Genomic DNA, 24,729 nt, shown 5'->3' with positions numbered 1-24,729 from the left:
TAAATATTCGTCTCATTCCAAATGTCAAAATTTAAAAAAATAATAATATGAAATATTATTATATATAATAAAACATATATATAAAAACTTATATATAAAAAACATATATGCTTAAATAAAATATTTACATTTACATTCATATAAATCTACACAATTCATTTTTGTAAATATACAATTATATCCAAAAAATATATGTAATAGCTTCAAGAACGATAAGAATATAAATATTAGTTTTATTCAAAATATGTAGTTATATTCAAATTTTATTCAACGTTTTAACAAAAATAATTTTACAAAACAAATATGTTGAAATTAAGTATTTAAATAAAAAAATTATCTAAATCTGCACATTTTTATGGAAACGGAGTGGATATAATATAATTATAATAATAATATATTAATTTTAAGAATAATAAAAATATAAATATTAGTTTTATTCAATAAATTCTATAGAAATGTTGCTTATGATGTTGTAAATGTATATACATCCACAACTGCAATATATAATAGACTAAATAATGTATACTAATTAAATTAAATATGTTTGTGCATACAAATTGTACATGTATATTTATAAAAAAAAATTATAACAAAAACAAGTGATAGATAGACAGACAGACAGAGAGATAATGATTTCAAACACTTACTTTAGATTCATTCCATTCCAACCAATCAGGGATTTCTCGTTGGTTATAGTGTTTAATTATTCAAACATATGCAGGAATCAGATAGCCTGACATCAAAAGATGACCTAATGTCTGTATACGATATCGCTTTCCAGTTCAATTACAGGCCTGATTAACAAAGCTTCACATCTATTAATAATTGAAAGCGTGTAAATATGCATATCAATGAGAGAAAAATAATGTGCATGCGGTGGTCAGAAATCCTTCACAAGAGCCGGTCTGATATGGAAGTGTGTCTCTGTGCTTTCATAGCCCTGTACAATGCTGCTTGATTCTGGGTCTACAAGGCAGCATTGTAAAGAGGCTCAAAGCCAAGAGTAAATCATCTGTGCATGATGACTACTGAGGGCACAAAATCCACTGGCTGCGTCTCAAAATCTAGTGAACATCAGGCGCAGCCTCATAACGATGATGTCTAGGTTTTCCAGACACAGCCAATGTCACATTAAGGTTAGCCAAATGACAATACTGACAGGTAAATTAACAGAGACATAAAACTGAAGTACTGAATTAATAAAGAAGAGGATGTGGTTATTAGGAAAATGCAGATAGCGCCACCTATTGGCGTGTTTGTTATGACAAAACGTCGATAACAATAGAAAAAAAAAATCACACGAATATCAAATAGCTATCGACAGTCGATAAACAATTAAAACATGCTAACACGTGATATATCATAATAAAAATCGAATAAAACAATACTAGATTAATGTATTGATATATATATATAACAATATATATAGCAAATATCTGAAATATCGAAAGAAAAACGCTAATTTATCGTGTTTGTGGTTTAACAAACCAAAAGCAAGCTGATTAAAAACCGCGCGAAATACACAAAATCAGATATCACAGTAAGTTACCTCAGTGGACTCGGTGGTTTATTTAACGGTTATATTTTGAAGAATCTCATCGACAATGTCCGTTTTCCTCGCATTTTATCGAGTAAATATAATTTATATGAATAAAAGTTAAAACATTGTACCTCTTCGGCTGAAATGTGAGAGAGAAAAGCGCTGTGGATCCGCGGTGTCTCTACCTTTTCTTCATGATCACCATCACAGATGCGCCACACGTTCCTCATGTCCCTCCGCGGCGGTGACTCAATCCGCAGTGTGCACCCTACATAGACAGCATGAGCGGAAACGGTGTCAAACGCGTACAGATGTTGTCTAGCCAGGACGGTCACTAGATTTTGAGACGCGACTTATGTACAATGTCCCTGCTGCTTTAGATTCATCATGTACACTGAAATCACGGCTGCCATTGACCGTATAGACTCCTATATGATGCTAATTTTTGAGACGCAAATAAATACGGTTGTATTCATTTTTGAGAAAGCCTTTTATCGTTTAAGTGGAAGTTTATGAGCCAATTAACATCAAAAAGACAGAATTAATGATATTTTTCAAGGACATGGCAATTATTTTTATTTGAAGAAATGCACACTACATTTTTAGCATGTTTTCCACTAAAATGTAATTTAACACACCAAAAAATGTTGCATTTACAACACAAATCATTTGAGGATACATTAAAAGACTATATTTAAGTATTGTATGCATCTTCATGCAGCTTAAATACTAAAAAAATATAAAAATATGTAGCATAATTACATATTATTTGATAGATTTTTTCAAAGTACATCAGAAATGGTTAAAAACATATTTTACGCTGAAAGATGATGGGACGTTATTTCATAATTTCCCCCACGCATAGGTTATTTAAAACAAAAACACTTTATATTCATTCAATGCATCTGGAAAGTATTGATGGTGCTTCACTTTTTCCCACTTATTCCAAAATGAATTAAATTAATTTATTTCCTCAGAATTCTACACACAAATCCCCATAATGACAATGTGGAAAAAGATTTTCTGAAATTGTTGCAAATTTATTAAAAATAAAAAAACTGAAAAATCACATGTGCATCAGTATTCACAGCCTTTGCTCAATACTTTGTTGATGCACCTTTGACAGCAATTACAGCCTAAAGTGTTTTTGAATATAATGCCACAAGCTTGGCACACCTGTCTTTGGGAAAAGCTCTATCTGGTTGGATGGGAAGCGACAGTGTACAGCCATTTTCAGTGCTATCCAGAAATATTCAATAGGATTTAGGTCTGGTCCACTCAAGAACATTCACTGAGTTGTTGAGAAGCCACTCCATTAATATTTTGGTGGTGTGCTTTGGGTCATTGTCCTGCTGGAGATGAACCATCGCCTCACTTTGAGGTCAAGAGCACTCTGAAGCAGCATTTAGGATGTCCCTGTACATTGCTGCATTTATCTTTCCCTCTATCCTGACCCTTTAAGTTCTTGCAGCTGAAAAAAAAAATTCCCACAGCAAGATGCTGCCACCACCATGCTTCACTGTAGGGATGGTGTTAGCCTGGTAACGAGTGGTGCCTGGTTTTCTCCAAACGTAACGCCCGGCATTCACTCCCAAGAGTTCAACTTTAGTCTCACCAGAAGAGAGAATTTACTTTCTTATGGTCTAAGAGTCCTTCAGATGCCTTTTGGAAAATTCCAGGCAGCAAGTAGCTTCCGTCTGGCCACTCCACCATACAGGCCTGATTGGTGGATTGCTGCACAGATGGTTGTCCTTCTGTAAAGTTCACCTTTCTCCACAGAAGAACCCTGGAGCTCATCGGGTTATTGACTACCTTCTGACTAAGGCTCTTCTCCCCCGATTACTCAGCTTAGATGGCCGGCCAGCTCTAGGAAGAGTCCTGATAGCTCTAGGAAGAGTCTAGGAAGAGAGCAGCAGAAATTTTTCTGTAACCTTCCCCAGCCGTGTGCCTTGAGACAATCCTGTCTCGGAGGTCTACAGACAATTTCCTTTGTCTTCATGCTTGGTTTGTGCTTTGACATGCACTGTCAACCCTGGGACTTTATATAGACAGGTGCATGCCTTTACAAATCATTTCCAATCAACTGAATTTACCACAGTTGAACTTCAATTATGGGGTATCGTGTGTAGAATTTTAAGGAAATAAATGAATTTAATCTAGTTTGGAATAAGGCTGTAACAAAAAAATGTGGAAAAAGTGATGCGCTATGAATACTTTCCGGATGCACTGTACATTTCTTCATAACATAAGCAAAAAATAAATATTAAAACAATAAAAAAGACATTCAGTGGTGTAATAAATTAATTGCAATTTATTCATCCATCTTCTTCGGTATCTCCTGAGATCTCTCCAAATAGCAATCTGGCAATAAACATATTTAAAATATATAAGCCTTTTCCAAAACCATTATCAACTTCATTTTTGACCTTGAATGCGTTTCATCCAACCTGCATTAGAAACGACTGAGAGGAACTGAGCGAGTTTTAAAGCTCTGATCACATTACAATGTTAATTTAAAAACCTTTAACAGGCTAGATCTCAGCACAGGAGAGCACAAAACTACACAATGAACTGTCCGCATGTTTATACAGAGCATTTCAAAAGGATGAACGCTGCCTTTTTTCAAATATCAAAATCTAAGTGTTGTATCTTCACAGTCAGGAATTATTTACAATGGAAAAATAAGGGCTAGTGTTCACAAACTAGGCCTGTAACTCAACAATGCCAGCCCAGAATGTGTTTTTAGTGACTTTATACGAACACAAAAGGGTTTTTAGAGATCTACAAATGCCTTCAACATTCAGTCACACAAAAATACAACACAACCAGATGAGTAGCAACATAACCTTAGCTCAGGAAGGGTTTTAGAGACTTGCACTTGACACCATGTGAATCTTTAGGGCTAAATTTCTCTTTTTATGCAAGCAATGGGATATAATTTATCAATAGAGTTTAGAATACATGATAGTAGCACTACTTTATCCAAGTGTAAATTACAAATCAATCAGAAAAAGCTCAAATATTAATATAAAAATTAATTATTCGCAGTAGAATACAATTACTGTTCAATGTTTTCATAATTTCAATAAATAATCAAATCAGCTTATATTATTTAGTGATATCGGCATCATTTAAACATGCCATCATGTCTAAGCATCTGAAAGACATCTTAGTATTATAGGAAAAGTTCTAAAATCAACTAAACCTGCGCTTTCACGCAGCAGAATGAATCCTTTACCCTTCAAGTGAACTATTTCCAGACATCCTCTTCAGAAATAGTCTGGTGTTATGCAAGAACTCTTGTGAAATGCGAGTGTTTATGCTGCTCTGCTTGCAAAGAGCCAAATGAAATAAGACCGGTCCTTTAACAGTGCATGGACCTGATTTTAAAGCTCTGATGTTACAAACTACCACTGAACCAAATATCCAATGACTGCAAAATACAAGTTTTCCATGTATATGGAGTTTCATCTGTACCGGCTTTTAAGGTTTTGTTGTCTTATGTGCTGAAACCATGTACAGGACAGTGCTGGAGCGTGGGGTAGGTGTGATGTAAGACCTCAGCTGATTGGCCGGATGGAGAGAATGGGACAGGAAGGTTTGATTACTTCTTCAGCTCCATTCTTATTCTCACACTTCAATGACATTATAAAATCTCCAGGTCCACATGCCGAACCTCAGGATTGCGTTGCTGTTGGAAAAAGTAAGAGTAAGAGTCAGTAATGGGGAAATTAAAGAACTAATAAGCTCTAAAAGGATAGTTGAGCCAAACACTGCTAATACAATCATTCATTTTCCTTCGTGTTAGTCTCTATTTCAGAGGTCGCCACAGCGGAATAAACCGCCAACTATTCTGGCATATGTTTTACGCAGCGGATGCCCATCCAGCCGCAACCCAGTATTGGAAAACACCTATAAACATCAACCACACACACTCATACACTACAGTCAATTTAGCTTATTCAATTCACTTGTAGCACATGTCTCTGGAATGTGGGGGAAACTAGAGCATCCGGAGAACATGCAAACTCCATACAGAAATGACAACTGGCCCGGCCAGGACTCGAACCAGCGACCAGCTTGCTGTAAGGCGACAGGTGTTAACCATTGAGCCACTGTGCTGCCGACTACTAATACATTGATTAGGTTCTTTTCAGATTAGTCCCTTTATTAATCTGGAGTCGCCCCAGTGGAATGAACCGCCAACTTATCCAGCATATATTTTATGCAGCAGATGCCCTTCCAGTCGCAACCTATCACTGGGAAAACTACTAATACATACTAAACTAAGTTGTTTGGGAATGCCATGTATTATATGCCTTTTTAAAGAGCACAAATTCATTGTTGTAAATTTAAAAGAGATGACAAATAGGCTTAAACGCTGAACTTTGCTGCTGTACCAAAGTTATGCTTAAGCAAAGTTCTTTGGTTATTATGCCAGAATGAAAGCATAGTTCCTATATTGGCTTAGAAAATTGCAGCTTTTCATTTTCCGTTGGTCTTTGTACATGACGTAACAACAGCAGGGTTAAGCTTTAAATAGGAAAATTATCAAAATTATTATTTTTTTGAGCTAGATGGTAATGCGTTTCAATGTCAATGATCCATGCTAAGCTAAAAGTGCTCAACAAGAGCTGGGGATTGGCTGAATGGATACAGTAATGTATGGTAATATGGTACCAAAAAATGTTAATGGTCAGTGGTAAAACTCATCTCTTTGAATCTAGGGGACTTTTAAATTAAGCCTATTCCTTAAAGTGGGGTGTTCCTTTAAAGTGTGGTGCTTGCTGAAAATCATGTTGAATTCATTCTGACAACCAAACATCACACATGTCTAAAGAAAGTCACAGTGGTGAGTTTTATCAAAGGAGACTTTGAATCACAGTCTTATCAGATACCTTGAGTTCTTTCTCAAGTCGGTCCACTTCAGCTCCTAAGGTGTCAATAATGTTCTCTCCATGCTTTAGCATAAAGTTCTCCAGCTCCTCTGGTGTCTTGACCTGCTGAATTTCCTACAGGCCAAACATTAATAAGCGTAAATAGCAATGCAAACACTTGTTTTTCTTTTAAACTAGAACTCAATGCAAGGGTACATTAGAGAAACTAACACTGTTCTTACTGTTTGGTCGAAGCTGTGGCTTGTTAGTAAATTATATTGTAAGCACAAGAACACGATTTTATCAAATTATTAGAAGCTTGTGCCAGTGAAACCACCTTCTTGCATTTCAAACAAAGGCCAAAATGACAAATTCATTGAATGTCTGACTGAATCATCCATTCAAGTGATTTGTTCAAAATAGCTGACTCATTTAGAAAAAAGAAAGTGACTGTGGCCTTGTCCCGAATTGCACTCTTCATATGTGCTTTGCAGTTTTGTGAACTTACAATACTTCAGGAAATATTTTTCATAAAGTGATTAATAGGGATGTAACGGTATTGTAAATACCGCAATAGCAATTTTTTTTCAATATTACCAAAGTCGCATGACTCGATAAAACTATAGGTCTTCTGAGAAAATTTGCTCAGGCGAATGAAGCAAACGGGAGGTAGCGGAAACTACAACTCCCATCAGCCCAGGCGTGGCCATCATCCTTTGCGGTCTGGTGTCGCAACAGATCCAGTAATGCGGAAATGGAGTGTGCTGCTAGTAGCGGGGATGAAAAAGAGCTGGAAATGATCGAACCTAAAGCGGGTTTTAAATCGGATGTGTGGAAGCATTTTGGTTTGTCTCTAAAAAGATACGAGAAAGGAGAAAAGGTGACAGACAAAGAAAAAAAATGGTATGCAGGCACTGCCAGACTGTGGTGAAATACAAGTTGGGGAATATGACTAATAACAGTCATGGGGACTGCAGAATACAGCACACTTGTTAGATTGATGCAGACATTGACTTGTACCGCAAAGAGACCTCTATCTCACTCATGGCTTGTCCTCTCAAGTGGGGGAAAAACAATGCACAACGTTACCCACTGCTGTCAACCTGGGCCAAGTCATATCTCTGTCCCAGGAACCTCAGTCCCAAATGAGAGGTTTTTTTTTCTGTTGCAGGGGACATGCCCAGAGATCCGAGCTTTTACCAGATTATAGTTATATGATAATTTTCCTTAAAACCCATCTCTATCTAAGTGAGTGAGTGAGTGATTAAACGTTGAATGTGATGAGTTTTCAACAATACTAAATTAAAACTTTATTTTTTTACATGGTTTAATAAATTTTTTTTATTAAAATTGAAAAATTGAGGGTTCCTGTTTCAAAGCTTACTGATAGATGGCTAATTTTTATGTCATTGACACTTTTGGCACTTTTTTGGAGTATTTTCATTAGTTTTGTTTTTCCTGTAAATTATTCAATAAATACCGTACCGTGCCATTCATACCGAGGTATTACCGTACCGTGAAATTCTGATACCGTTACATCCCTAGTGATTAATGTAAAAAAAGTGATACATTTTGCAGACCCCTGCTCTAGATAGACCTGAAACCGACATTAGACTCATGTCAGATGATCTACATCAGATCTGAAGCCTCGCCCCACAGCACGTACGTTGAGGATCTGTTCAATGTCCTGCTTCTCCAGGTATGAGCGCGTCACCACCCGTCCATCAAAGTCCACCTCCGCCTTGAAGCGCACTTTGCTCAGCCCCATATCAGTGGCTTTGACATCATGAATCGCCCTGGAGACAAAATGACCTGCGGTGAGGACAACAAATCTAATTTCATCAAGACAAGGAAAACATTCAGCGATATAACGTCAAAGCCAGATTTTATTTCCAGAATGTAATGCTTGCCTGAATTTGACAAGCATTTGTACAGGGTGCTTCTGCTTTTCTGTTATGATCAGTAAGAAGGCAGCTTGTTGGCTGATTAAGCTTTTATTATGCAGACAGTGGAGGACACGTGCAGGACTGACCTGACAGCGGGGTCGTTTTCCAGAAACTCTGTGAGCTTCTGCATGTGCTCAGCCTGGATGGAGCGTCCCAGCAGAGCCTCAGTGTTGGTGTAGATGAGAAACGCAGAAACCGTTCCTAACAGAGTGCCTACACCGAGAGAGCCCAGACTATCATAATAGGGGTTACCTGCAAAGAGAAAGAGAGAGAGGATCAGTGCAGATGAGATTAGATGAAATTATAGTTTAATTCTTTAACTGACTGCTCTATCACATGGTTGACCATTTTTTGATTGTTTTAATTAATGACTGTTAAATTAATTTAAAGAATGAATGTTTTAAATAATGGTTTACACAAACAGCATTGTTGGTTTACAAATAAATCAAACAAATATAATACTGTCGCCACACTACACTTGATTTTGGTTTTATTGTGAAAAAAACAAACAAGAAAGCATGTTAAATGAGTATCTGAAATATTTCATGGCATACTTCAAAATAAAGAAGATTTAATATTCAAAAATGTTTCATTTTGATGATTTTTTAAAAATAAATTGGTCTCACACTTTATATTTTCTGATTTTCATAGTATATGTATTAATTCTGGTACTTTTACCATAAACCAACATATCAACCATTTAGTAGAGGCTGCAATTTTAGGAATTATGGGATGTGTTGAAAGAAATGTATTGAGTGTGTTAACTAGCATCATTAGGAGTTAAGACATGCAATGGGCAGTTAAAGGGTTGAAGTGAATTAAAACAGAAGATCAATTTTACAATGCAATTATATTGTACTTTTTTCATCGTTTTCCAATCAAATAAATTAAACCCTAATAAGAAGATTCTTGATTAAGAAGTAAATGCACATAGCTGACCCCAATTGGAATAAAGCAGTCTTTAAAAGCACAACAGAGACCTCTAGTGGTCCAGACAGAAAGTGGCATTTTTTCTTTTCATGTCCTGCTATGTAAAATAACACTGCAGTTTGTTTCATGGTTGATTACACTTCAATAGCACACAACTGTAGTAAGCGCCAGATAATAAACTGAGCTGAAACTGCCATCAGGGCTGTTCTCAAGCATGAAAGAAGGGTTACTGAATAGAGCATTATCCAGATCTTTACACAGATTTCCACGGAGCCATGAAAAACACACACCAAAAAAGTATCTTCTGGACCGGCATAGGTTTTTACTTTCTGAGTATGCAATTACAAGATGTGAAAAGAACTGCTTTTTCCAACAGACAAATCCTAAATGTTGATTAAAAGAAAATGAGAAATATCATCAAACAGGGTGCACATGTATGGTGACACTATACTGACATAAATAATGTGTCATTTATCATTTTATTCACAGGGGTTCTGTCTTTCTATAGAAATGCTTTGTGTCTCCCCCTATATCAGGAGTTTCATTTAGCTGATGATTAATAATAAATCGTGTTAGGCATGCTGTGCTGGGAGAGAGCCCTGAGCTCAAAATATCCTCGAGCCCGGGGCTCCCTCTCGTTTGAAGGGCAAGAAAAGAGTTTGAGCTCAGGTATGTCTTGAAAACTCCCCTGCTAGTGAACGTGTTAGGAATAGCTGAGATATAAAGGGTTTGTCTTTAGATGCTACTTTGGAGTAGTCAATTTACTTATGATGGACGGTGGGAGGAAACCAGGGAAGCCGGGAAAAATATGCAAACTTCACACAGAAATGCAGACTGGTCCGGTGGGGGCTTGAACCAGTGGGTTTTTTGCAGTGAGGCAACAGGGCCAACCACTGGGCTGACGTGGTGCCCAATCAAGAGAAGGGGAGAAGTTGGGGTAAAGGGGAGGCATATTCATCTGATGCAGGACCAGCCGTGATCAATCATAAGCATGTGATCCTCTTGAAATTATAAATAAATCACACTTAAACTGACAAGACTTTACAATACATGCAGATGTTTTGCTTGTTGTCAAAGTAACTGAGGCAGAAGCTCTAAAGGTTCCACCCTCTTCTAGAAAGGGTACAGTGCAGAGCAGCTGATTTGGATGTTTAAGAGACCCAAATCGCATAGTTATGCATTATTCTACTCCATTTTGCAAGTAGTGCACTTATTAAACCGTTAAAAACAAATATTGAATGTTGGACATTTGACGCATTCGCCAGCCACAGTTTTGCTCATGAAGAAGACAAAACAAAATTCTCCTACGCGTGTAATATACCGCCTTCAGATGGTCAATGCTGTTATACTCATGGCAGGTATTATTTGGTAATTTGGTTATTTATTTCACTGATTTGGCAACTGTCAACATCATCTGGGAAACGGTTTTAATTTCCGTTGGGTTAAAAAAAAAAGTTAGTGTTTCATTTTCCTATACTCTGCTGTTGAGTGTGTAAGTGCAAAGTTCATAAGTGCATAGTGTATAGTGTGCCATTTGGGATGCAGTGGATGTTTTTAAAATTAAAGGAAGTTTTAGCATTTTCAAATTGATTAAGCAGATCTCTCGATCTGGTTTGAGCCCTTTTAGCATAGCTTAGCATAAACTATTGAATTGGATTAGACCAGTAGCATGTTTCTCAAATTCAGTTTTGATAAATGGCTATAGCAGTTACCTAGTTGAATAGCTAGGGACTTTTTTCAGGTGCTGCAAAATAATATTGTGCCTGGTTTAGCCATGGTACAGCAGCAAAGTTCCTTGATTATTACGCCAGAATGATGCTGCGTTCACACTAGACGCGGCACGCGCGTCAAGCGCGAGTGATTTACATGTTAAGTCAATGCAAACGCGCGAATAGACATCCTGCGACGTGATACGCGCGAATGACGAGAATTGCGCGGTGCGCATGGCGCGAATGGCGTGGCGCGAATTGAGCGTTTGACGCGCTTAATGCACGTTTCGCGCAAATCACTCGAGTTCGAAAATCTGAACTTCAGCAGACATTCGCCTGTTGTCAAACTGGGCTGGGCTCAGTCAGAAGCACCATTGAAAACCTCCATCAGCCAGGTTCAGTTTCTGGAGGAGTCTATGAGCTTAAAGCTGCTGGATGCACCTCTGAAAGGATGTAGTGGACTCAGACACGGCTCTAAACGTATCGACGCTGTTTATCATCCTTCATAAAGCACATAAACACTGTTATTTTTGTCATAAAATCCATGTTAGCTCTTTGGCTATGAAGCTAGAGTCACCGGGCAGACAGAAGCCCTGCCCATCACGCGAATCCGCATCTGTTCTGAAGTGAATTTGACACGCGAATGAAGCGGGGTTTAACGCGTGAATGAAGCGGGGTTTGACGCGCGAATGAAGCGAGTAACCTTAAATGTTCACGCGGCTATTTACGCACGTTCCGCGTCTGGTGTGAACACAGAATGAGAGTATAGTTCCTAGCCATATAGACCTCATAAAAACCTAGCCATATAGACCTTAAAAAACCATTCAATTTTCTGTTGATTTTAGTACACAATGTAACTACAGAAGAGTCAAGTTTTAAACATAAATATTATTAAAGCTCTTTTTTAATTGCTAATGGTCTGATCCAATTCAATGATTTATGCTAAGCTAAGCTAAAAGTGCTCCAGCAAGGCCCAGAGATTGGCTTAATGGACTTAAAAATGGTAAAACTTAAATGTTTAACTCTAGGGAAATTGGAAAATTAGCCTATTTTCAAAAAAAAAGTGGCGTGTTCCTTTAAAAAGAAACATGGTATAATAAAAATGCAATACCTGTAAGAGATGTGAGTCCCATACATCCAGCTGCCAACACCACCCCAAGCACAGCAGCAGCGTCCTCCAACAGGACCACATTAGTGCTGGGGTCTCGACTTTGCATTACTGTCACATACAAACAAGCAAGCATGATCAACTGGTCGTCTCCAAACTACAATTACAATCAAATACTGTAACAGTATAGGCTGATAGAAGGTACTTACCGTACTCGTAAAAGGACAAGCCTTGTGTACGTGCACTCTTCTTGATCTCATTAATGGCCACTAACAGTGTAGCTTTAAGTAAATCAGCAGACAGATGATGTTAGTGATGTGTCAGACACATTTGTGAATGCTAATGAAAATTCGGAAGAAAAAACAAATCTCACCTCCTTCAGATACCAGAGATCCTGCTAAAATACAATATGCCTGAAAAATAATATATACACATCTAATAAATACACAAGGATTGTTTTTTAAAGATGTTGTAACTTTAATTCAGAAGTAATGTATTAAATTGGTCAAAAGTTACAGCAAATTTATTTATAATTAAAAAAAAAACTATAGTATGAAAAGTTGCAGTTCTTTTGAAATGTCTAATGAACAAAGAAATCTAAAAAAACAAAACGTAATAAAGTATAAAAATATACCTTCACAGCAACAACACAGTGATTATAAAGAACAAATATTTATTGAGCACCAAATTAGTATATTAGAATAACTTAATGGAGAATCACGAGACACTGAAAACTAAAGTAATGGCAAGAAAAAAAAACTATTTAAAAGAGACATTCTGCAAGAGTAATAATAAAAGTGCAATTAAAAAAATAAATATTTTTAGAATATTGGAGTTTTTATTTTCAAATCAAATAAAAGCAGGGATTAATAATTGAGGCAACGAGGCTTATCCATGCCTTTATCACATCACGTCTAGATTTCTGTAAATCACTTTTTGAGGGTGTACCAACAAATTCTCTCAGAAGATTACAGTATATATTAAAAATTCTTCTGCACGGGTTCTGACACACACTTTATCACGTCACCATTTTACTCCTGTACTTCAACAACTACACTGGCTTCCTATTAAGTCACGGATTGATTTTAAGGCTTTTACCCTTTAAAGCAGGGCATGGGCTAGCACCTGGTTACATTTGTGATTGACTCTCTTGACACCTGGTGACTCTCATCACTTCAGCCTGCAGTCTTTGTTCGGCATTGGGAGTTACCCTGTATCAGCAACGCTGTAAACTCAAGACCATGGGTGGTAGGGCTTTCTCATACAGTGCGCCTAAGCTGCGTGATGCACTACTCAGCAGCATTAGAAATGCTGCATCTCTGGACTGTTTTAAGAAACGTCTTTAGACTCCCCTTTTTAGCACTGCTTTTAACTCTGTTATTAATTTATTATTCTATCTTAAGGTTGATATTTTTATTGTTTTGTTGTATCTTTTTATTGTAGTGCTGTTTCTGCTATTGTTAGTATTTTGCCCTTTAGCACTTTGAGTCTAATGCCCCGTTTACACTGTCAGGTCTTGATGCCCAATTCCGATTTGTTGCCTATAGCTGATTTTTTTGCCTGTCCATTTACACGTTCTTTTAACTGATATATCTGATATCTGATTCATGTGTTTACACTTTCCATACAATTTACAACGTCATACATGCGTAAAGGGAGGTTCTAGCATTTGCAGCACACTAGCCACAATGGAAGAAATTGTCTTGCTTTTAGCTCTGCGAAATATGTAAAGTTCGCCCAACTTTAAAATGATTTTGAGGTGGAGGAGGAGGCAAAAGGGCCATCATCGCAGCTTGCACCTATGGTTTATAAATGGTGTCCTCCACCATTCAGAGGAAATTGTGGGTAGGAGAGAGATTTCCGGTCTGGTGGGAAAAAAATAGTGGACTGGTCACTTTCGTTCTCCATGTTTCCTCTGTTATTGTTGTTTACCATGTTGGCGTCTCCACACACACACACTCTCCTCCTTCTACATCATTAAACTGCGGAGAGGTACCACATAGTCGCAAGTTTAATGATGTACAAAATGAAATGCCTCAATAAATCCGATCTGCCTGTTTTCATGATAGTCGCATTGTCACATCTGATTTATATCTGATTTGTTTCCACATATGAAGGAGGCCTGAAAACAAACTCTGAATATCAAAATGCATGCGTTTTTTTGGGGTTTACACAGTTATAGAACAGATCCGATGTGTCACATATAAGCAAAAACCAGAATTGAGTCACATTTAACTGGCAGTGTAAACAGGGCCTAAGAAAAGCGCATTACAAATAAAATGTATTATTATATTATTAAAAATAACTTATCAATACCAGTTTTTTTTGTGTGGTTGTGTACCATCAGATTTCACAAGATTTTGCAAGTTCTAACCGAACACTACTAACCCAGAGCAGTGATTCTATTGGCTGAGGATGCAGGAGTCCCATAATACCATGATACCAAGACAAGCCAGCACCCATCATGAAGATGCCCACTCCGCTGATGAGAGAGGCGATGTAGCGCATGTTGGAGAAGCCGTACCTATAATAAGAGAGGACAGCAGGTTTAGGGAGAGAAGGAGGGTTCAGTTTGTATAAAGGATCAATCTATATGAGCTATACATACGGATGGATGGCATCTGGGTTGCGGACAGACTGACTGATGCCAAGTGCAAGAAGAGCCTGTAGGGGAGAGACATATCGTATGTTTACATGGACACCAATTCTCTGATTTTAATATGGTTAAGTAAATACTCTGATTAAGAGTCTACCATGTAAACACTGATTTTTGATTACCTTAATCTGACTAAAGTCATAATCGAACTAAACAAAAATCGAAATAAGACATGCGGAGTGTGCCGATATTAATTGTATTATTAATGGCAGTACAACCATGTTAACACTGTAATCAAACTATTACTGTTTTGTAATATTTTCACTACATTTCGCGACAGGACGATAGCTGCAAGCAGAGATTGCAAATATTTGGTGTAAATGAGAAAAGGATGACTATGCTTTCATCCAGTACCTTGAGTTTGTCGTGGGGGGATGAACGAAAAGTTAGTGAATGAAAAGCCAGAAGTGGCTGTTGGTTGAGAATTTGTATCCGTCATCATCTGCTTGCACGCATGGAGTGAGAAATTAACTGCAGTTGAACTTGTCGCAAAATTAAAAACTAAACACTTAAAATCACATATAATGCCATGATGAACATGAACTGTTGTGTGAAACGTCTGAGAAAACTACCGTTGAATGGTGACGTAACGATGTTAATTGAACTATTAATTACAACATATAAAATGGGAACATGACAGGAACATTTAAAAAGAAACTCATTTAAACACTATCATATTATTGTTTTATTCAGATTAAGACAAATAATTAGATTACTGATGTCCACATAAACATAGTCATAGTGTAAGAGACTAAATAATTTTAAAGTCAGAGTGAACCGGAAGTTGCAGAAACTTTCATTTCATTATGTTAATGCTCTTCCAACTGTAATGGAATATTGTGTAGGGGTGGGGCTTTCTTTTGCACATCATTCCCTCATAGCAAACTAATGATAAGAGAGGGTATTAATATGCAGTTGCTATGGAAGACTTCAGATTGTCAACAGAAAGACGCCACTCAAAATACAGAGGCAAAAGGTCAGACTCTGATTAAAGATTATCAAAACAAGCATTTTTTTTGTAGATTAACTTGTATGGATTCAATATTAACCTTAAGAATAACAACATGAGCTAGCAAAATTAACATTGTAAATTTTGATGTCATGCAGACTTAAAAGGGGTGGTCCACTACAATATCATATTGTAAACTTTAGTTGATGTGTAATGTAGCTGTGCAAATATATACAACATATCTAATGCCCCATTCACACGGGGCTTCAGCGTCAATGCTTGACAGAGGGCGTGTCTGAAGTTGGGGCTGTTGCGATCATCATAGCAGCATCAGCCAATGATTTTAGTCAGCAAAAGGGCACTATCAGAGCTGGTGTATTTGCATACAGTGATCTGATTGGCTGACGCTTCCGTCGGCGCTTGAAAAGTTGAGCAAGTCCCAACTTTTGCAGCGAGCAACGCCTCTGAAATGGCGCCGATGGATCCACAATGCAATTCGGCAATGCCTGATGTCACCCATTCAAAGTGAATGGGAAGCGTTGAAGCTGACGCCCTGTTTGAATGGGGCCTAAATGTAAGATGCTCAAAGTTCAATGCAAAGGGAGACATTGGCTTTTAAAGAGTTAGCTTAGCAATGCCTACAGCAAACAAAGTTTGAGGACTACAAAAAACAAAACAAAAAAACAACCGGGTTAAGGATGTCATAAACCCTTCAGGTAACGAGCATACACTCCACGCAGCGAAGGGCATGGCCAGATAGGCTGTATTGTTTTAGCAGAGACACTTCCTGGTGACATGGAGCCAATCTGGGAATCACAGACCATTAGCACATGTTAGCTAACCAATCAGAGCCTCTAGAGGGCGGGCTTTCAGAGAAACTAGGAAATATGATTGTCGTTTTCATGTTCACAGAGTATATAATCGAAGTAAGATATATGGAAAAATAACGCGATTTTTCACAAGTGAAGCATGAGCACATATTGCTTTGCATCTTATAAACACAACCAAGCCTTAAAAATACACTCTTGACCACCCCTTACACATGTCTATACATATTTAATTGTGACAACACTAACATGAATGGCACCTCACCTGATTGCAGGTATCAGCCAACGAGTGGATGGCTTCAGAAAACATACTGGCAGATCCTGTATAAACCCACGCCAACAGCTTGAAGAAAAAATTCAGTCCATTTCTGGAGATGACAAAATTTGAATTGTATAATTATATTTTAAACTAATATATACATATTAGTGTTCAAAAAGTGGGGTCAGTAAGTTACATTTACTAAATGAACGCATTTATCCAAAAAAGATGCAATAATAATTTTTTTTTACTGTTCTATTTAGATAATGCTTTTGTTATAATCTTTCTGTTATGCAAAGACTGAAAAAAATTCACAAATAATAATAAGAAAAGTTGAGCTCATCATATCAGAATGATTCCTGGGGTCCGTTCTTCGTACCTCGCTTAAATGAAAATTTGGCACATCCTGGATCTTTTAATCTTGATAACTGATCTCTCGCTAATTTGGTTCTTCAAACAAGTTCGCGAATCAGATTAGAATGTCTGGATGAACTGATCTGAGATCGCTGCGTGTGTTGTGAAGGACAGATCTATCGATCCTTGAAATCATGATCAGCAATGCAACGATTGGCTGGCGGCACAGCAGCGTAATGACATCATCTGATTAATATTCAATTAACCATGTAAGCAAAATTACATCAAATGAGTAGTAAACAGTTTGTTAAATATGACACGCAATAACTATCCACATTTGTTGTGAGCTGCAGGCTTTACACTTTCATGTGTCAAGTGTATTCATCATGTATTTCAATGCAAATCAATGTATTTAGTTCTACATTTAGAAAAGATTTTCTTTATAATAGTATCCGTTTTTTTAATCGGATGTTTACGAAAGTATTTTGATACTGGTAAAGGCGTCTGCAACTTTGAAACTGTGAAGCATAATCACTGGCATATTAACTGTCAAAACATGTTTATGACTGCATTAATGTATTATCGCTTTTAAAAAAATTTTTTTTATTATACACAATTTGTACTAAAGCGATCTAAAAAGTTCATATCAATAAGTTTTCTCTTTGCACCACCAGTTGGCAGTCATTGTACTTTCATTTTGAGAGTGCAGATTGCATAAGTTTTATAAATATGTATAACTTTATTTATTTTATTAATAACTATAACTCTATATACATAGTTTAAAAATATTTACCATTTTCCCAAGTGTATATAACTACTACTGTAAGAAAATATCAGAATTCAGAACATACTTTCTGTATTATCTTTACTTGAACTGACCCGATCTAATCCTGTTTATATGAATTGAACCTGCTCCCGATCAGGCTTGATCTACCAGAACTGTTGCCATGACAACAACTCTCGGATCAGCTTTGAAGAACGAAACAATCTTAGATCGTGTCAAATCGTCAATATCCAAATCCAGCTAACTGAGTAATCCACGTACGAAGTAGGACCCCTGAACGATTCTAAAAATTGTATTTATGATTTTTAAATATTTAAACAAAAGCAAATCTAAGTAAGTTGTAATAATATTTTCACAATATTACTCTGCTTTTGATCCAATAAACAGCTTTAAAGAGCATCAGAAACATCTAAAAAACTTTCCAACCTCGAATTCTGGTAGTGTACACATTATATGGTCTAATGTAGAAGACATAGATCTGATTGTTTAAAGGCTAGCAGTCCGTCAAAGGCCAGCAGTCAGACCTTATGTGAGAGCACATGCCTTATAACTCAATATCTTTAATTTAATAGAGGGATAACATGCAGTTGAGTTTTCTTTTCTGCATAGAAGTCATACGTTTCCTATTAAAGTAAGTCTTTAATTGATAGACATGTAGCAAACTTGATGCTTACATGCATATAGCTACCATCACCACTTTTCCCGGTCCTTGCAGAAATGTCGCCCTCTTTCTAGACCGAGGCTACAAGGCACACACAACAACAAAAACGCACTTAGTGTACACGTTTTGAGGTAAAATAAAAGCAACACAATCATGCAAAACAAATTTTTAAAATATTTTTTAAAAAAAGACAGGCATACAGAAGCTGAGGAATATCCTGAATCATGAAGACTGGTTACACCCATCAGCTGGTAACAGAACAAAACAATCATGTTGACAAGCTTACACTTGTCCTTACCTTTGTGTTTCCCCAAAAGTCTTTGTACTCCTTCAACAGCTTCTGATTTCTGAATATGTCTTTTGAGTGAAAAGACAAACTGTTATTTATTAAGTCAACATGAAGACTGCAGAATAAACAGACAATGCAGAAATGAGGAGGGAATTTCATACTTTCTTGGTACTCTCTTTCCACCTCTTTCCTCTGATCTCTCTCTCGAGCAAGTGCCTCTTGACTTCCCCATACCTCCAGTGCTCTAAATAATAAAAATACAGAAAAAAATGCTTAAGAATTCCTTATAAGTGCTTTTACGTGATGCCATAAATGATCAAAAAATTTAGTGTTAATTTATTTAGTCATTTATGCTTATAAAGTCAGCCATAACGTGATAGAAATGCAGTTAATAATACAGTTAACATACAGTTTACAGTAATGTTATGACATTTTATTAGAATTTAAAATATAACTATATTCCTGTGGCAAGCTGTAATATCATGATCACATGATCCGACAGAAATTATTCAGGTTTGGCTATAAAAAAAAACACTTTTTATTAGCGCTTCAATTTATTTATTTTTTTTAGATAAAGGTCAGAAGAACTGCATTTTTTGGAGTAGAAATCTGTAATAAATTAAATTTGTGATCCTTTTAGTGTGTAAAGACAGTTGTATATACTTCGCTTCCACATCTGATCGCAGAAACACGGTGAATGCTTCAGTGTCATCATGGGGACTACGCCGACGGATTTTCCTAAGATGCTCTAGGTCACTTTAAAAACACAAGAACACACAGATTTACATCATGTTGGAAGGCTTGCAAACAAAGCCACAGTGAACTACAAGTCTCAGCGTTCTTATACCTGGGTTTGAGGCAGAACTCATTCATAGCTCTAACAGCGGTGATGAAATTATTCTGGGTATATTTGAGGCCATATTCTCTTTTCTTCAGGACGGCCCGTACTGAGAACACAACATGAAGTGTTAGTTAAATTAAACAGAACCACAATATATATTCTAACTGTATGTGTGAAAAGCAAGAATGCACTACCTTTCACTTGAATGCTCTCTGCCTTCGTCAGACCTTGTGGTTTGGAACCTCAAATGTAAAAAAAAAATAAAAAAAAATAAAAAAAATAAAAAACATTTACAATTTTTTTTAGGGAAGCAAGAAAAAATGACCACACATATGCATCAGTAATAAAGCAGAGCATGTTTGTTTTCTTATCTTATGGGCTTACATTGTATTTAGTAGCCCCAAAACCAACCCTCAGAGAACAAGTGCCAGTGATTAGATACTAATAAAAACATGCTCCAGACAATATATAATCATTTTTAATTAGGAAGGATCAGAAAACAATGTCCTAATAAGTGAGTTGTTTTCACATTTCACTATATAAGGGAGCACATTTGAGCCCTCACAAGTATAGCTAAACCAGTACACACACATACACATGTTGGTATTGTTGGTTTATGAGTTCTCTCTGTAGCTGTAATGTATTTTATACTGTAAAAAAAACATTTAATATTAAGGCTAATACCCCTATCCCTAAACTCGACCTTCAGGAAACATGTGACAAAATTTGAATGTAAAAAAACCCAGTTAAGTATGATTTTGAAATGTAAAAAAAAAATTAAATCACAAGGGACATAAGGCATGTCCTTGTAAACCACTCTAATAGAGTACAACTTGGGTTGTTTTAATATTTCACTATACAAGTACAACTAAGCCCTCACAAATATAGCTAAACCAGAGCACACACATATTGGTATTGGTGATTTGCAAGGACTCTGAATAGCTGTAATGTATTTTATACTGTAAAAAAACACTTTAAGTTATTATGTTAAGGTTAATAACCCTATCCCTAAACTCGACCTTCAGGAAACCTGTGACAAAATTTTAATGTGAAACGACTTCGTTAAGAATGATTCTTTATTATTTTTAAAGCATTTTGAAATCAAAGGGACACAAGGCATGTCCTTGTAATCTATTCTAATAGAGTACAACTTGGGTTGTTTTCATATTTCACTATACAAGTACAACTAAGCCCTCACAAATATAGCTAAAGCAGTACACACACACACAAACATTTTTATTGGTGGTTTGCAAGAACCCTGCATAGGTGTACTGTAAACAGTAAAAAACACTTATTATAAGGCCCTGCTTCTAAACCCTACCTTCAGGAAACCTGTGGCAAAATCTGAATGTGAAATGTGAAAAACACCAAAACACATTTTTTGAGCTGTTGACAGTTTTATATGTGTCCCACACTGCTAAAAAACACTATTAGGACACCTATTTTTCACTAAAAAGTGTAAATTGGTTGTTTTTGCGTTATTTCAAGCAAATTCGTACTTCCGGTTTGAAGCGAATTTTTGAAGCTGCGTCACGGTCATGACATAATAGCGTTGTATTCCAGCGTGCAGACTGGGCGTGACCTCTCCCGGAGGTGAATTAATTATTTATGAATAAGTAATTAATTCAAAACGAATTGATTATTTGTAGCTTACCATTTCAACTACCTGACCCGCATGGTCTTTGTTTTATCCATTTACAAATCATAAATAAATAGAAATAAGTTGCACACAAATTACCACCTGTCAATCACTTTTTCCGTGGAAGGTTGATCGGTAAAAAAGGTGCCCAACCAACAGTATCTGAGGTTTTCACTAAAATTATTAAGTACAAGTGTGAAAGTAAAAGACTGAAGCAGTGTACTGATGCTGTGACACGTTATCTGATAGATTCACAAGGCCAAAGAGTCGTCAGATAGAGACAAGATCAATTAAATATTACGTTTAACAACTATAGTGAGACGCGATCCAGCGGTACATTCTTGATAAACTGTCCGATGTGCACTGCTCTCTGAAGCTACGAGAGCATGACAGTGTGTGTGGCTGTGTGTGTGTGTGTGTGTTTGTGTGTGTGTGTGTGTGTATGTGGTCACATGATGTGCATTTCAGCGCATAAAGGGCTGTTCAGAAATGCTAGGTAAAACACGGTGTGGATGTGGATCCTTTTCGTTTTAAAATGGCAATTTAATACTAAGACGTATTAGTGTAAACGAGGCCTAAGTGTGTATTTTTCACGAGCAAGTTTGCGACGGGGGCGGGGCGGAGAATCAGCGATGCTGGCTCAGCATCGTGTTGTCTATTGGCCATTGGCGAAGGACGATGGCATCGTCTATTGGCCCAACCCTATTGGTATTAATACGGGCTTTGCTCTCTCGCACTCTCTCTCCTAATCAGAAGGGAGATGAATAATGAATAATAATATTAATATTTTAACATTCTTGTTTTTTATAAGAAAATAAGATGAGATTGCACTAATTTAGTTTTTTTTTTAATGTAATCTTTTACTTAATTTGCATACTTTCTTAAATTTGTTCTCCACAGTACCGAAAATGGTATTAAATATCGATCTTTTTCAATGAAATTCCCCTACTGTGACAACACTAATGCAAAGTCAATGTGAATAAAGGCATTATCACCAGCTCCTTTTGCAGCAGGTTGTGCAGCTTGTGCTTTCTCAGTAGTCTTTGGTTCTTCGGGTCTGGTTGGAGATCCATCTTTACCACTTCCTGATGTTGAGCAATTCTGGACCTGTGTCCATGTTAAGGAAGTGACCCTGAAATCCGGAAAGCTAAACCAGAGTTTGTGCACACCTCCTCTACTTTGCCAACCTATTAAGAATCAGAGAATCATTTGTGCATCTGGTTTAGAAGTATTGAATTAAAATAAACTTTTTTCACACGACAGATGGAAATCATAGTGCGTGAAGTGCTTACCAAAACAGGGCTTTGAAATTTTGGAGGATCTCTGAGACAGAGGGGCTCGTTGTTGCAGGTAGACCCGGCAGAGGACTTGCCATGGTCTGTGGGCCAGACAGGGGAACATCCTCTCTGTGTCAAGTCCAGGAGACACACACTGAATTCTGCTGGACATTTACAATATACTGTATTAGGAAAATCAGACTGCACTGAAGCTTATTACAGGAGTCACGTTAACTGGTCATGTGACTGTCCACACTGTCGGCTGACTAATCACATTTCTTCCAAGTACAAAAATACATCTACTCTGCAGAAATAAGCCACAATTTAACTTCAATCAATCGTTACATTGTTCTATCAATCCATCATTCTATCTATCTATGAATCAATGTAACATTTTTTTCTTTCTGTCTGTCTGTCTAATTTATTCATCCTATCTGTTTATCCATCCTTCCATCTAAATACCAATGTAACAATTAATCATATCTATCTACCATCTATGAATGACTGTAACAATTTATTCTTTCTATCTATCTATCTATCTATCTATCTATCTATCTATCTATCTATCTATCTATCTATCAATTCATTCATCCTATCTATCCATCCATCCATCGTTACTTGGTAAATAATTTGGTTAGATCTGTCTGTCTGCCTCTGTCATTCTTCTATCTATCTATGTATTCTATCTATTCATTTATCCTATCTATCCATCTTTAGTTGGTTGATAAATAGCAAACTATTTGGTTAGATACTGTATGTATGTCTGTTTTTCTGTCTCTGTCATTATCTATCTATCTATCTATCTATCTATCTATCTATCTATCTATCTATCTATCTATCTATCTATCTATCTATCTATCTATCCTAAATATTCATAAATGCATCCATAACATCATATTGGTCAGCTAATAAGCAAACTAAGAAAATATCTCTGTACAGTAAAATAATCATAATAACATCAAATTTCATCTCAATTAATGTATTTATTACGACAACAGGCAAACCCAGTTTTGACAGTATGAACACTTGTTTGTTTTTTAGACCATGATAAGCTTAGAATTAGCATTCAATGGTCATTATAAGGCTTTAAATCCCTCCACTTCGTCCCAGGACCAGACAGGATGTGTCTAAACGAGGGACTGCTTTATTTTCAATTTACAATCAGATTAAGCGAAAACTGCCGCTCCGTAAACAACACACTGCTAACTGTGTCTGACTGCAGCCGGTGTCTTTCAGTTAGCCTAGCCTGACAAGCTACAGCTTAGCAAGATGCTACAGATGAATGAGTATTAACATACACTATATATATGAAGGATGAAATAAATGAAGCTTAGTTATTCTTTACCTTCATGAAGCTCAGTCCATTGTTCACGGGTGGTCGACAGCTAACTCAACAGTCGATATCGAGTAGCACCAACAAAAAGTAGTTTAGATGAACAGCTCGCGAGATTGCGAGTCAACGAACGAGAGAGCGTCACCGCGTCTGCAGACACGCTAAACAGCCTGATAGTGGAGGAGCCCCTCACTGGAGATGCTCAGGATTTAAAAATAGCTCACGTTCTTAATTTTACAAAAACAAACAAACAACAACAAAAAAATTAATATTAATAATAGATGGTAGTAATAATAATAATAATGAAAGGAAAAAAAAATATGTATCACTATGAATAAAAAAATCCCACATGCGCAAAAACATAATTATAAGCGCGTAGATAAACCTAATTATGCACTAAAATGGTCTCTTGGTGCCAAAAGTAATACCTGTATTGCTTGTACTATACTTTTATCTGTTGTATTTACATAGTAATTGGCTTTTGTTGCTGAAAATATTAAATAAATAAATTAAATTATAAACAAATAAATAATGATTTACATAAAAAAAGATAAACCTATTTTTTTATTTAAAAAAAACGAAATAAAAATTATATTAGTGTAAGTTTTTGTGGATAATTAGAACTAAAACTATTTCTGGTACTTAAAATTAAATAAAAGTCAACTGAAAAATAATTGTAAAGAAAATCTTGATGTCAAGAAGTTATATTTATTTTTATTTTGATTGAATTTGATGTACTAAACTATAACC

At 36.5% G+C, this 24,729-nt stretch overlaps 1 protein-coding gene across 1 annotated transcript; it reads right to left on the bottom strand.

Moving 5' to 3' along the window:
• Nucleotides 1–3,831: 3,831 nt before the first annotated feature.
• Nucleotides 3,832–24,090, bottom strand: slc30a9 (solute carrier family 30 member 9). Its single transcript, NM_001008575.1, has 19 exons — nucleotides 23,992–24,090; nucleotides 22,662–22,810; nucleotides 22,365–22,556; nucleotides 19,925–19,972; nucleotides 19,737–19,836; nucleotides 19,553–19,645; nucleotides 19,051–19,133; nucleotides 18,899–18,957; nucleotides 18,614–18,681; nucleotides 16,808–16,910; nucleotides 14,719–14,774; nucleotides 14,499–14,634; nucleotides 12,484–12,523; nucleotides 12,320–12,391; nucleotides 12,114–12,221; nucleotides 8,450–8,615; nucleotides 8,084–8,213; nucleotides 6,439–6,552; nucleotides 3,832–5,231 (listed from the first exon to the last, which is right to left on the bottom strand). The coding sequence occupies exons 2-19, from the start codon at nucleotides 22,768–22,770 to the stop codon at nucleotides 5,187–5,189; spliced, it is 1,722 nt and encodes a 573-aa protein (NP_001008575.1). The 5' UTR covers nucleotides 22,771–22,810; nucleotides 23,992–24,090; the 3' UTR covers nucleotides 3,832–5,186.
• Nucleotides 24,091–24,729: the final 639 nt, after the last annotated feature.

The sequence above is a fragment of the Danio rerio genome, chromosome 14, assembly GCF_049306965.1.
Source record: "Danio rerio strain Tuebingen ecotype United States chromosome 14, GRCz12tu, whole genome shotgun sequence".
Taxonomy (NCBI): domain Eukaryota; kingdom Metazoa; phylum Chordata; class Actinopteri; order Cypriniformes; family Danionidae; genus Danio; species Danio rerio.
The sequence above is the reverse complement of the archived record's forward strand: the minus strand, read 5'-3'. Positions and strand labels throughout refer to the sequence as shown.

Bases quoted from the DNA above. Each gene is read 5' to 3' on its own strand.
- slc30a9 (NM_001008575.1), bottom strand. From the start codon at position 22,770: ATGTTCCCCTGTCTGGCCCACAGACCATGGCAAGTCCTCTGCCGGGTC. The intron at 18,958-19,050 runs GTATGAAATTCC...TTCACTCAAAAG, and splicing joins GGAAAGAGAGTACCAAGAAA to ACATATTCAGAAATCAGAAG. The intron at 6,553-8,083 runs GTACGTGCTGTG...TTTGGCCTGTAG, and splicing joins ACATTGAACAGATCCTCAAC to GAAATTCAGCAGGTCAAGAC.